The 14,494-nt window shown below is 37.9% G+C and overlaps 1 protein-coding gene across 19 annotated transcripts in view; it reads left to right on the top strand.

Annotated features, from left to right (window-relative positions):
• Window positions 1–14,494, top strand: part of DEUP1 (deuterosome assembly protein 1) — a 196,766-nt gene that overhangs the window by 151,285 nt on the left and 30,987 nt on the right. For all 19 annotated transcript variants that reach the window (XM_073887152.1, XM_073887151.1, XM_025893923.2 and 16 more), the window contains 2 exons: window positions 7,047–7,192; window positions 10,344–10,449. In XM_073887152.1, coding sequence (XP_073743253.1) covers window positions 7,047–7,192; window positions 10,344–10,449 — 252 coding nt within the window. The remainder of the gene's footprint in view (window positions 1–7,046; window positions 7,193–10,343; window positions 10,450–14,494) is intronic.

The following is a 14,494-nucleotide window of genomic DNA, read 5'->3' as shown; positions in this document are numbered from 1 at the left end:
TCTTTCTTTCTTTCTTTCTTTCTTTCTTTCTTTCTTTCTTTCTTTCTCTTTTCTTTCTTTCTTTCTTTTCTCTTTCTCACTCTTTCTTGTTTACTTCTGCATCACAGGAAAGTAATACAGCATACATCAAAATTGGTCATTACCAATTTCTTTACTAAATATATATTTCTTATTCATGGATATCCCAGTTAGTTGACACATTCTATAGTTTTATCCCCCGTTTTAGTCTTATCTCCCACCTACAAGCATTCAGCCTTTTTCTACCAACTCAAACATGTCAGCTGGCCCATTCTCAGTCCCACTCTGTCCCTTCCTCATGCTGAGATATACTTCGGAGGCCTCTATCTGAGCAGACTTCCACTTCTCTAAGGTATTCCTCAGGATCTTCTACCACTTAAACTCCCAGGGTCATTTTTTCGTCTTCCGCCAATTCCTCGTCCTCCCATCCTGCAGCACTATGTATGGAACTAGTTCTTTTATTTCTTTCTCTGCCAACATCTACTCCTCCATGTTCCTCTTTCTCCATGTCTGTAGGGGGCCGAACACAAGGCTCCCAGCTTCTCCGCTTCCATGGCGTTTCTAAGAGAGGGACACTCCTCCATCCCCAGATCCAACTTCATGTGGGGAGGGGGGTGTTATTCTAATACAAATCAGAATATAGATGTAAACAAACAAAGCAAGCTAAACCACAAATCCTAAGCGCTGAACAAGCCACAAATTGTCTAGAAATAGGGGAGATACTGATGGTGTTTTCTCCAGCTTTGCTATAACGTAAGTAAGACTAGCCCTTACTCTTCTACTCGAGAGGCTGTCAGGTGGCTTCCGTGTGTTCAGTTTGCCCGTCAGTCTACCTGGTCCCTTCTGAGGGGCTTGCAGGGGCTTGCTTCTGAGGGGCTTGCTTCTCAGGAGATTTTTCTCTCAGGGGCTTCCTTTTCCATCTCCCTGGGCCTGGGACAACTGGTCATGCCTCTGGCGTTTATTTCAAGACATTCTGCTGCTGTCTTTGTACTGCTAGAGTCTGCACCAGAATCACGATCAATAAGCAAGTAGAGTGTATTTGTGGGTCTTTCCCACATTTTCTCCCCTGGGCTTTAGGTCATCCAGCACAGACTGAGGAGTCGGTCCTCTTTGTCCCTTTTCAAGGTCTTTTTGGTTCTGGTCCCCAGAAATCTATTTTCTGTTCTGTTCTCTTTAGTTTGCCCTAAACGTATTTCATGAGTGAGCCCAGTTATGAAGTCTGCTTGTATGCTTCGGTGAGGCTCAGCTTCTTCACTAACATCAGTTCCTCTTAATCTCGCCAAAAGAATTTTGTTTGGACCTATTACAGCATCCAAGAACATCCTCATTTATAGGCTGAGGTTCAGCTTTTGGTTCTTTGGCTCACTTGTAAAACAGAAGTGGCTACTCTTATCCTGTATTCTAGAAAGAGCCTCTGTTTCCCTCTCTTGGCAGCATGACTGACTTTCTCTGTCATGCTTTCCTTGACCAGCCCCATCTTTCTGCTTCTCAGAACTTTATCTTTTATATTTTTCCAGGAAGGAAGTTGGAGAATCTGGTTAAAAGAAAGAGTGTTGCAATAGAGGAAGAGTGTACATTGAGAAACATTAATAAATTAACATTCCCCGTTCATAATCTCTTCCCTCTCTCCAAGTGAATGCCTTAAACGAATACTTCTCACACTGGCACACCTATTGATAAGAAGAGAGAAAGTGCAACCAAAGAGTCTGAACGTGTAGCAGGAGGTTAGAGGCCTCAGACTACTGGAAGGCCAAGGCTTCCCTGTCCTTTAGCAATATCATTTAATTGATTTGCCCTCCTGACCCAGGTCCAACAGGATATGACTCATCCTCCCGCCCATGTAAGGGCTTACATGCACGCACTCCTGAGAAGACTCCTTAGCTCGTTTGGGCTAAGGAAAGTCCATGTTATCCACTTTGACTTTTCCTGATATATACGTATATCAACATACATAATAATTTATTAATATTCCTGAATATATACTAACAAAATAAAAACCCAGCTCCTCATAGAAGTCAATCAGTTGTGAAATATTCCTATTGTTATTTATACCAAAGTTTATAAAATAACAGTATTAGTTGCCCCTAATCGTTATGACTTTCCTTTAAATCAGTAATTCTCTAGTGGAGTGACTTTGCTCCCCAAGTGACACCTGGCGATGCTTGGGTATATTTGTGGTTGTCACAACAGGGGAAAGGGATGTGATTGACATCTAGTGCGTAGAGGCCAGACATACTATTACACATCCTAAAATGCACAAGACAACCCCCACAACAAAGAATTATCCAGACCAAAGTATAGATAGTGCTGAGGTTGAGAAACCTTGCTTTAAGTTTTGAAATATTATTTTACTCATATTCTTCACCAGTTTTCTACTCTGTTTTATGATGTTTTTCATAGTTAATGATACATCTTAATATGACCGTTATTTTTATTTATATAGCAATTTCTATGAGAATATTTGCCAAAGTTATTTTTACAGATTTGTATTCACCAAACAAAAATCATGTAGTTATTCTTGGATCTAGAAACATTATTAAATTTAAACTAAGAATCTCCATTTTATATTTTACAAAAGAATCACATGTATTAAAAAACAAACCAAATTATTCTGGAGTATGCTTGACACATAAAAATACGTTAAAGCTTTAATGAAAAGATCTTTAAGAAGTACTTTGGTTCAGAAACTTCAAGGTAGCTAACAGATAAGATTTCTATGCCCAAGGAAACACTGCTTGTTTTTGATGCGTGTAGAAGACAAATGCTGAAAATAATGCTTTCATTTGGCCTTTTCCCTGTTTTATTTCCAAATGTGAGCTATGTTTCATTCTCTTGCTTTAAAGCAAATGCGGAATAAGAAGATATCAATTATTTACTATTTGGTAGCTGATTTGAAGGTTTACAGGTGAATTTCTAACTAAACAGATGGGCCTTAAACTTGTTGTACAAAATTTATATTTTACCAAATGGGAATCATTGGAGGTAAATAATCACTTAGCCAGTACATATATTTAGAAAGAAGTTTCTCTTCTCTTTTTGCAAAAACCTGTCATGTGACAGTGCTCCACATCTTGCACATGAATTTAAAAAGACAACCGTTTCAGTTTGAATTACTGTCACTTGTTGTATATAAAATTCTCTTTAGTTTACAACACACTTGAATGCCAGATGCATCTGGATTTTCACATGAATCACATCTCACTTGTCTTTCCACAACTCTGAAATGTGTCAGTATACGTATTAATTGCATCGCACATATTTATTTACTGTGCTGTCCTATACTCACATGTTTTAAATGTGCAGCATTTCCCATTGGAGGTTAATGACAAAAAGAAATTGTTCTGCATTTTTCTAATACCTCTGCCCCCCAAAATTGACCTTTTTGTTTGCTTGTTAATGGGTCAGTAAGGTACTAGAGCCACACTGTGCAGTGAAATATAATGCAAGCTATAGATACAATTTAAATTTTTCTAGTAACCACATCAAAAGAAGTCAGAAGACATGGGTGAAATTAATACATAATAGTAATATATTTTACTCAATCCATCACATATCTAAAGTGTTATCATTTCAACATACAATCAATATAAAAAGTTATTAATGAAATAATGAGATATTTTCCATTTCTTTTCATACTAAGTCCTCAAAATCTGGTGTGTATTTACACTTAACCACATATCTCCCAATTTGGAAGCCAAGTAGTCACTGGAAATACTTGACCTGTGTTTAGATGTCATAAAATTTACAGTTTAAAAAAAGTAGATTTACAGGGGCTCCTGGTTGGCTCAGTCGGTAGAGCATATGCAACTCTCGATCTTGAGGTTGTGAATTCGAGCCCCATGTTGGGGGTCGAGTTTTTAAAAAACGGTAGATTTATGTACCTAAGTTGTTCCAAACAAACTTGAGAGTGTTTTAGTCACTGAATCAGGTACCACAGAGTCACTTTCCTAAATATTTGCATCCACAGTGACAAATAATTAATTTGGCTTTTATGCAAAAGCTTGCCAATTTTAAAGCTACATCTAAGTTAAACAAATTCACTAATTCTGTGTCAACTCAGTATTATTAACATTGAATTCAAAGGGATATTGCATAAGTCAAAAAACAACTCTCAATTTATCTATATCAACAAAGCTTCTTTTCTCATACTTTTATAGTCAATTTACATAATTCTGTCAATTAAAATATTTTGTATATTCATTCATGTTAGAAAAACGTGTCAAATCATTATTATTGATTTATATTATGAAAAGTTTCAATTTTGACATAAATTCTCTTACCGGGGTAGCTAGATCACAAATAAGCTTTTTTTTCCTTAGTGACATGGTATCTCCAAATATCAGTCTTATAGGTATTCTTTTCTAATGACAGTAAAGAAATAAACTATTATTATCACATTTTACAGAATTTTAATTAACCCTAGTCCATGGTGACTCTGCATTTCAAATTGGCCCGAAGCTAGGTCCTTCTTACTCTCCCCTTCCCTGAGTGAAGGAAGACCTAGTTGCCCACATGCAGCTTCAAGTGGGGGCAGATTTGCAAGGCAGAGAACCCACATGGCGCCTTCTTCAATTGGCCAAAGTAATGGATGACATTCACATCAAGTCAATTTGTTTTTCTACTTGCGAATCTATTGTTTCACATTTCTTTTGTTTATTTTGAAATTTTAGGCTCATCTGAAAAACCTCCACTGTTTGAAACAGGGACTTTATCCAAACACACCTTCATCCAAACAAGTTTATTAAATCACCTATTGGAATGTATTTATCCTCTTATTTCCAAGTCAGCCCAGGAACTTCTGGGGCTAAAGTATCACAGCAAGGTCCTTCCCCCAAATCCAGGTCTCTAGGTCTCCTGGAAAATGTATAAATTTAAGGCTTTGGTTAAAAAAAGAAAAGTTTCTCTGGGAACCCATATGTCCTATACTGTCTGCATAATTATATTTCTAGGCTCTGTGAATTTTGGGGTAAGAATTAATGAATAAGAAAACATATGCCCAAAGCTTGTACATGAAATTTTAGAGCAGTGTTATTCATAATGGCCAAAAAGAAGAAACATCAAATGTCCAGCAACTGATGAACTAATAAACAAAAGTGTGGTATATTCATACAATTAAATATTATCCATCACCAAAAAGGAATAAAATATTGATCCATGCTGTAACATGGATGAACCTCGAAAGCATTATGCTGAGTGAAAGAAGCCAGTCGCAAAGACTATGTCCAGAATGGGTAGTTCCATAGAGACAGAATGTACATTCGTGGTTGCCAGGGACTAGAGGGAGGGAAAATGGGAAGTGACTACTGATGGGTATTGGGTTTATTTTGGTTGTGATGAAAATGTTCTGGAATTAGTAGTGATGCCTGCACAACTTCGCGAACATACTAAGTCCACCGAATTATATACTATAAATGGGTGAATATTATGGTATGTGGATTATATATAAATCTGTTATTGATATATACAGAGTTACTGAACAAATGATTTTTAAAGATGTCTGTAGTGTTTCCTACAGCCTTTATTAGTAGAGAAACCTCCTACCCTCATAACACCCCACCCTGTCTTTGCCAATAAACTACAGGGCTGTTTCACTAATGTTGCATGAAACAAATTATTTTTGCATTTTGAATGTTCCAAAAGACCTGGATTTGTCTTTTCTAAAATCTGCCACTTGTAAGCTCTGTGACTCTGGACCAAGTCTGGCCCTCAATTACCTCATCTACTAAAAGTGGCAATGGATTTGATGACCTGGGTCAGGTACACTTAATAAATATTAGTTTCCCTGCCATAAGTCAGTAGAAGAAACCCGATGATTTGAAAGGACTCTGCCATAACCTCTCTCCCAGAGAAGAGCCAAATACTGCTGGAGAAAATCACTTATTGGGTCATGGTCACAAATCTCAAATGAGTACTCAACACTGCCAGGAATCCTCTTCTGTTGCTCCAATCAGCTGATTCTCCCATTTCACTGCAGGCCATTTCAGACCTCCTCCACTCTTAAAAACCACTCTCATGGGCACACCTGGGTGACTCAGTCAGTTAAGCTCTGCCTTCGGCTCGGGTCATGATCCCAGGGTCTGGGATCGAGCCTGCATCAGGCTCCCACTCAGCAGGGAGTCTGCTTCTTCCTCTGCCCCTCTTTCCCCAACCCCGCCCCCATGCACGCTCTCTCTCTCCCTCTCTCTCAAATAAATAAAATCTCTAAAAAAAATCATTCCTTTGCCCCCATCTCCCCTTCTCCTTCTAGTGACATCTTTTTACTTCACAAGGAAAATAGAAGCCAACAGAGAGCTGCTGTCTTCTCTCTCCATATCCAGTTGCATATACTTGTCTACATTCCATCTTCCTTCCTTCTTTCCTTTTGCTTTAGGCAATTCTTCCACTTGGGCCTTGGGATCCACTCCACCTACCTTCCCAGGAACCAACACCATTACTGTTACTCCTCCTCTCTCCTGCCTGGACCCTTCCCAACAGCTTTTTAAACTTGCGCAAGCCTCTTATCAACAGAATAAAACACTGGATTCACAGGATTGCTGGTGTTTCTAGTTGCCAGATAAAGTAGGGCTATTACTGGGCAACAGTGGAGCGGTAGACCACGGTTTATAACTCACTGTGCAGGCCAGCTTTGAAATTAGATTCTTCTTGGCTGTTGTCTTTAAGTTGGGCATTATTGGCATTAATCCAAATTTTAAACTAATATTTTTTACATACATTTATGATTCCCTCAGATTTACATACAGTGTGCCCGGATTTGTGTGATTAATGATTATTCCTTATCACTAGACTATAAGCCCGCTGAGAACAGAGTCTATGTCTGTAACTTCAGCGTTGAGCACATAATGAGGACTCAGCAAATATTTGTTGAGTAAATGAATGAAGGAATGAAATTCTGTAAGACAGAGCCAACCAAGGACTCGACACCAGTTAATCTGGAATTAGGCTGGTTCATAGAGGTTAAATGTTTTTAAATATATTGTAATCATGATATCCAAATGTGAGCCCTGGACCTGTTTGATGTTTTTATGTAGGCCATGGAAGCAGGACTCTCAGAGGTGAAAAGTGAGTTACAGTCACGTGATGATCTCTTGAGAATTATAGAAATGGAACGATTGCAGCTGCACAGAGAATTATTAAAAATAGGAGAGTGCCAAAATACTCAAGAAAGTAAAAAAAGGTATATTCTTATTCTCAGCAGCCTGAGAGAAACGGTTCAAGACACGATGTCTGAATATCTTAAGAGTTTTATATTTAAAACTAGAATTAAAAGTCTATGTGTTTTGTATTAACATGCTGTTAATTATTGGATAACATTTGGTATTAAAAATAAAATCCATGATTATTTCATCTTCAAAATGAATGTTTACTTACCTAGGTAATTGTATCATATTCTGACTTATGGATACTTTTGTATCACAGTGAGTCAGATATTTTCTTGGAACTTTTATTTTTCAGGATATTGTAAAAAAAAAAGTAGTATAGAGCTGATATTTAATTGTATATATTGATAGATAAGATTTATTCCATATTTTCAAATGCTTTTATTTTGATTGTCTATAAACCTGTTACTAACTTTTTCACTTGTAAATGTTGTATTTCTTTTGGTCTCCATACTCACTACCTTGTCAGTTCCATTAAGGGTTTTGTTAGAACAGATTTTTTTCCTCTTTTAAAAATCAGACAGATATTGTGTATTCCAGAACCACAAGGGAAATGGAACTGCTAAGGATTATGAAATATTTATGCTTGTGAGTAGAAAGTCTGACTGTTCGAACCATTCATTGCTGTTCAAATTCTCGTTGGAACTTGAATCCTTCGGCCAATGATAGGATTTTAAAAACTGACTAACCAAGTGGTAAGGGATATTTTGTTGAAAGATGATTACCTTGTTTTAAAGGCAATGATTATTTCTTTAAAGTTGTAGAACCTGCTCGAATTTTTTTGAGCTCTACACTTAAACAAATGGCAAATTTAGCTTCCTAAAAATGACCTATCTTATGTCTCACAAAGGACAGTAGAATGCCTATTAGCCAGTCAGCATTATAGAGTGCTCCATATGCAAGCTATAGATCATCATCAATGATGATTAATAAATCTATTGGGAAAATATGAGGCGCCAGCGTGGTGAGTTGATGAGAAATGCCTTTGTACTAAGGATGTATATGCCTAAGAACATAAGAAATATCCTAGAAAAGCAAACCTTTCACGCCATGTGTAGCTGTGGTTTTATGGAAGAGCATTGTAGTACTTTCTGTGGATCTGTCTCACAAGGCCAGTGCTAAATTCCAGACCTTGCCAACTTTCCTTCAAGACATGACTTCATCTAAAATCTCACAGTTATTCACATTTTTGGCCAATACAATTCTGTTGTTGTGCCTAATGCCATTCTTTATTTAAGTTGGTGTCTGTTTTGGTCTCCAAACTGTAGTTTTCTTATTTGATGGAAAGACAGATAATTTATCATTTCATAGCTTCCATTGTATTTCAGACTTTGGGCCTAGTCTTCTTAGCCTTCTTCTTTCCCATTGAAAGTTTCTCATCCTTTTGGTTTGTTCTCATATGAAGGTGATTCTAGCCTCTTTACTGGTTGGATTTCTTTCCTTTGGACTCTGTTTCTTCTTTCCAGTTGTATTAAGGTGAAGTAGCCCAGGCTCCTAAGTGCAGTTTTATACACGTAGCATAGTAATGCTTTTATTCATTTTCAGAACCTTTCTCAATAATGCTAAGATTTTGTTAGCTTTTCCTTTTCCTTTTTCTTTAGCTACAGAAGCACCTTGGGCTGATACGTTCTGAGAGTTACTAAAAATAATTCCAAAACTCCTTTCCTACATGACAAATGATAATTCCTTTATATATTATTATTAGCATGTTATATTAGCATAATTATTGTTTTCTCCTTTGAACTTGTCCACATTGATGTTTGACATTTGTTCCAGTCGCTCAGTGAAATTTATGAGACAATCATGAGGTTGTTTTTTTGTTGTTGTTGTTGTTTTGTTTTTTCCCAATCAGTTCAGCATTCCACTCCCTGAAATTGCTTAGGAAGAATTGAAAAATAGGAAATGTCATTTTTCACCCCTTTCAAATAAAAGCAAATAAGAAAAATTTAAGACTGATTCTGAAATAATGTTGGAGGAGAATATTGGATACAATGCTCACACTATATTACTGAATAGGAAACAAAAGCGGGCTGAAAAATAATGTGTGCTGTACATTCTAACTGTATAGAAAACATGTATGTATTTATACACACATACATAGAAAAAAAGACAATTAATATACACAAAAGTGCCAACAATGCTTTTTCCTCGATGATAACATTATAGCAGCATATACTCTGATACACTCTGTTTTCTACAGTTAACACATATATTTGATAATCAGAAGAAAGGCCACCCGGTCTAGATACAAGTACCTCGAGATATCACTATAAATTTACACCTTTTAAAAGATCCCTTTATTTTCAATGTTTACATCAGTTATTTCTCTATCATTGCTCAGATTTTGTTTTGTGTGGTTTAAGTTTGTGATTTATGGAACCTTTTAAAAAGTTCTTTGGAAATCTGAACTTGTATTCACTTACAGGTAGACACATTCCTCAAAACGCCAGACTTGACCAGATTAGTCAAGCAATAGAATGCTTGACAGCATGCTACTGTCCTTGCCTGGCTATCTTTATTTTCTGTTTTAATGATTTTTCATTTATCAGCTTTCCTGATCTAGAAGTGAACCTGCTTGTACTTCTCCAAACTTCCTATAGAAATTGTACCTTTTATACTAGTTTCTGCTTTTCCCCTCTGGTATCCATATGTGCTGGCAATTCCATTTTATAAATTAAGCAGCCAAAGAACAGATGTATTTGAGCTTTCTCTGGGTAGACTGTCAGATTTAGTCACTTTGGGTCACTTTTATGGAGTAGTTGCTCCCCTCAGACTTCTCCTGACATGGTTCCTTTCCATGATGCACAAGCAAGTTAGATGTGTTTCCTTTTTTTTTTAAGGGGTTCCCAAGCTATCTTATTATAAGAAACAGTCTTATATAAAAATCTTATCTACATATGCAAACCCAGTATTCTGCCAATTTTCAAGACATAATTGAAATTCCATATTAATTGCTACCTTTTGTTTTTCACTCAAACCGTTTGCACTCAGTTAAACATGTAACTACTTAGGGGATCTGAATGTATTAGAATTTGCAATCTGGAACTACAAATGTTTCCAATAAAGTAATAATCTATCTCTGCAACCTACAATAGTGTAAATTAACAATATAATCATGAGAGTTTACCAAGTTAAGGTTAATTTTTATTCACATTATTTAATTTGTAGACTTGAATCATCTTATTCACCTTCTACTAAAGAACCAGAAAGGAAAAGGAAAGAGCTGTTTTCAGTGACCCTAGATCAACCAAATCATGAAAAAGAATTGAACAAGGTATGGAAAATAATGGGCTTCATTCTTCCAGGCAGATCTGGAGTCCCTGAACACAAAAGGGGGAAAAAACCTTCCTTCTCATTCCCTTCTTTTCCCTTCTGTATTTTCCCCTAAGATAATAACCTACCAGGCTGCTAATTCTGACATTTTTCTGCGTGATGCTGTAACAAACACAAACCTTAGGTCTTCATTGTGCCATTGGGAGACTCTGGCTTCACTGCAAGTACCTTACGGCGAGAAGTATGAGAGCCCAGACTCAGGCCTCCAACCGTCTAGGAGGTACCTAAGCTCGGGGAAGTTGCCTGTGCAAGTTGCTCAGACTCCTCATTTCTAGGATGGGGGTGGGATCCTTAGCACTTGCCTCATACAACTGTGATGAGGCTTAAAGGGGATACCAGTAACCCTGCTACTTAAATAACACTCCCCATGGGCCAGGAGGGGCTCTCTGAGGGCCTAACAAATCTCAGCTCATTGATTCCTCACAACCACTTTATAAGGTAGGTACTAATATTATCTTTTTTTTTACATTTGAGGACATTGAGGCACAGAGAAGTTGGGTAATTTCCCCCAATATTACACAGCTACCGGGCAGCAGAGGTCAGGTTCAGATCCAGGCAACCTGACTCCAGAGCTCATACTCTTCCCTTAAGTTAAAATCCATTTAAAAAACACATGTAAAGAGCTTAGAACAGGGCCTGCCTAGCTCAGAGGAGGCGCCTAGTGAGTGAAGGCTGCTACTGTTTTTGGTTACCTTTTGTCACTGAGCACCTAACCCGTGCCACGTAATCTGCCAGGACCTAGGAACACAAGGATGAATAAACCTGGGCCCTGTCCTAGAAAAACTACGGTTTTCAACTCTCTACAAAAAGTATATTCTCTTCTCCCTCTAGCAAAATCCAGTAGGGGCTTCCTTTCCACGAGCTCACCATGGCTACTACCCACGTCTCTGGTCTTTAGGTTTGAGGATCACACCTAAATATTCAATGTTATATGATCTAAACCATTGTTAAAAGTAGGGAAAACCTGGGCATGGCTTCCAATCATCACCTATCCCAGCACAGCGTCTGACATACAAAAGTGAAAATAAGTATTTGGAGAACAAATGAGTCAATATCAAGGTGAAGGTCTCCCATAATTGTATCGGCTCATAAATTCAGTGGCCGTTTGTATAAAGTCAGCATATATTTATTGAGCATATATTAGGACTACGGCTATTCTGCTTGTTTCTGTAGGAAATGCAGTGATGCAAAAGACAAATCCTGTCTCCCACAGAGTTGACTGTCAAGTAGCTTTAAATTAAGTGTAGAAAAGTTGTTATGAATTAATGATCATTTTCCTTTTGTTTTTCACATGATCCCATGAAAATGATTTCACTGCTATTTAAACATATAACTTTAAAAAACTGTTTCTTTGCTGGTATCCCCAATAAAGGCATTATGATACAAAGGTTGATTAAAGCCACCTAAAGTATAGTTACACAATTCTTTTTTTTTTTAAGATTTTATTTATTTGAGAGAGAGAATGAGAGAGAGAGCGCACCATTCTTAACCTCATAGACTCAGTAACACTTTGAATAATAAGGAATCTACTGACATCGCACAGTTTCAATATGGAAGGAGAGAATACTAGACACAAATTCTCTTCATAGGCTCTTAGAGACCTCTAGGTAATGCACTGCTGTGCAGAAAAGGTAACAAATGAATTGTATATAAATAGCTTTAGCTCCCAGGAAGTGTTTGTGGAGAGTATTTTCGTTCTCTTGTAATAAAAGCAACAAGAACCATGTATTAGGAATCTTGCAAGTGTTTTATTTTTTTCTCTTTTTCAGTGTAGAACTATTTTTGTTATGTACTTCATGATAAAATTGGCATTTTTAATAAAGCCAAAAGTCATTTAGAGCTCGATAAATTAATCTCATTTAGAGGGAAGCTTTGCAGTAGAGTGTGTTGTTTTAATATCTAAATGCTCCGAAAATAATAAAAACAGTTTACTCCTTTTTCATAATAGTATATTCATTTTCTTTACATTTTGAAAGTTCCATTTTAAGGGAACATGTTAACTACACAACAGGGATGCAATCAGCAAAATCCAAACTGGGACAAACCACAGAAGAACGCTGTTGTTTCATCAAATAAATTGTAAAGAAAAAAATGAGAGAGAGAAGACTGGAGATGAAAGGAGACTTGTAACACTGTCCTCAGGGTGAGGATATTTGTACTCCTCTCTCCCAGTCTTCTCTTTTGCTCTTAGGAGCTGGATAACTTGGGCCCAGTCCATTCCCTTCTCTGGGAGTCTTTTTTTTTTTCTCTCTCTCTCTCTCTCTCTCATCTGTTCAGTGATGGGGTTGGTGTTGGACTATGAGACCCCTAAGGTCATGTCCAACTCTGAAACTTTTTTTTTTAAAGGGGCAGGGGGAGAGGGAGAAAGAGAATCTTAAGCAGGCTCCATGCCCAGTGCAGAGCCTAACATGGGGCTCGATCTCAAGACCCTGATATCATGACCTGAGTCAAAATCAAGTCAGATGCTTAACCGACTGAGTCACCCAGGCGCCCCCCCAACTCTGAAACTCCAAAAATATTAATAACAGGAATAGAATCACCTGAGGGGTTGTGGTATAGAGCTGAGGACAAATCAGGTTTTCCTTCTGGACATGCATCCTTTCCACATTAGGTCATCCCACGCTAGCTTTTTCCACTGTGTGAACAACCTTCCAGGGTTCGGCTCATAGGGGTTAATAGCACGGTGGGTAAGGGCTTGGAATCAGACTGCCTATCACCAGGAATGTGACTGTGAAAAGTTATGTACTTAACTTCTCATTCCGCAAAGAAGAGAACAGTTGCAGGGATTAAATGAGATGATGTATGTAGACTACGTAGAACACACACAAACACACACAAAAGAGGGGCTTTATAAAGATATGAGCCAGTCCCCATATTTAGATCCCAATTCAGATAAACAAAATCATTCATTATAGTCCTGATACATTTTTAAATTTGAATACTTCCTGGATATTTGATGATATTGAGGAATTGCTAATATTTTTAAGATCTTATATTGGTATTCTGGCTATGTTAAAAAAAGAAAGAGTGCCCTTATTCTTTTACAGATAAATCCTGAAATCTTTAAAGATGAAATGAAAAAAAATCAATTGTAGAAGTAAGTGCCCTGGGGAAATTCATATAAATCTCTTTGTGGATGGGCTCCATTAAACTCTCCAACCTTATTTCTCACAACACACCGAGCCCTGGCCACCCGAGACTCGTCTTGCTTCGCTGGGCGTGCGTTCTCTCGCCCCCAGAGTCTTCCCTACACTCTTTACCCTGGGTCCTTCTCCATCCCTGCCTTCCATCTGGCTTCCATTCATCCTTCAGTATTTGTCTGATGGTCCCCCACCTCCCGGGAAGCCCATCCTGACATCCCCAGGCTGGGTTAAGCACCCTCCACCACATACCACTGATGTTGATTGCTACTCTTGTGTTGTAACTGTTGATTTTTGTTTCCCCCAATGGACTATGATTTTCTTGAGATTGCTGACTGTTTACTTTATCTCCAAATCTCAAGAATTAGAGACGGTGAATGATTTCTAGAAATGTGGTAAGAGGCTGGACCAAGACAGTAGTAATAGAAATGGAGAGCACAGGAGAGATTTAGAAGAAGTTGAAGTGCAAGGGACAGAATTTGCTGCCTGACTGCATTTGGCATGACAAGGATAGAGAGGGGCCCAAGGTGATCCAGAGGCTGCTGACAGGGGAGGCCTAACCTGGTTAAGAACAAGAGACTCCACAGGCTTAAGGGGTGGGAGGTGATGCATTTTCAGACACACATTAAGTTTGAAATTTATTACAACATGATACTGAAAAACATAGTGTTTAGTCATAAACAGTACATACAATTTAGTCAAAAAGGCACTGAATTTAAAGCTAAGAGTCCTAGGTTCTAGTCCCAGCCTCTGCCAGTTAATAGCTTTATGACCTGAGCAAATCACTTAACCTTTCTAGGCCAGTTTTATCTCCCTAAAAACATGCTTGGTCCGTCCGCCTCTGGG

Source organism: Callorhinus ursinus, unplaced genomic scaffold (genome assembly GCF_003265705.2).
Source record: "Callorhinus ursinus isolate GAN/ISIS: 27379988/994484 unplaced genomic scaffold, GSC_fseal_2.0 scaffold76, whole genome shotgun sequence".
Classification (NCBI taxonomy): domain Eukaryota; kingdom Metazoa; phylum Chordata; class Mammalia; order Carnivora; family Otariidae; genus Callorhinus; species Callorhinus ursinus.
The sequence above is the reverse complement of the archived record's forward strand: the minus strand, read 5'-3'. Positions and strand labels throughout refer to the sequence as shown.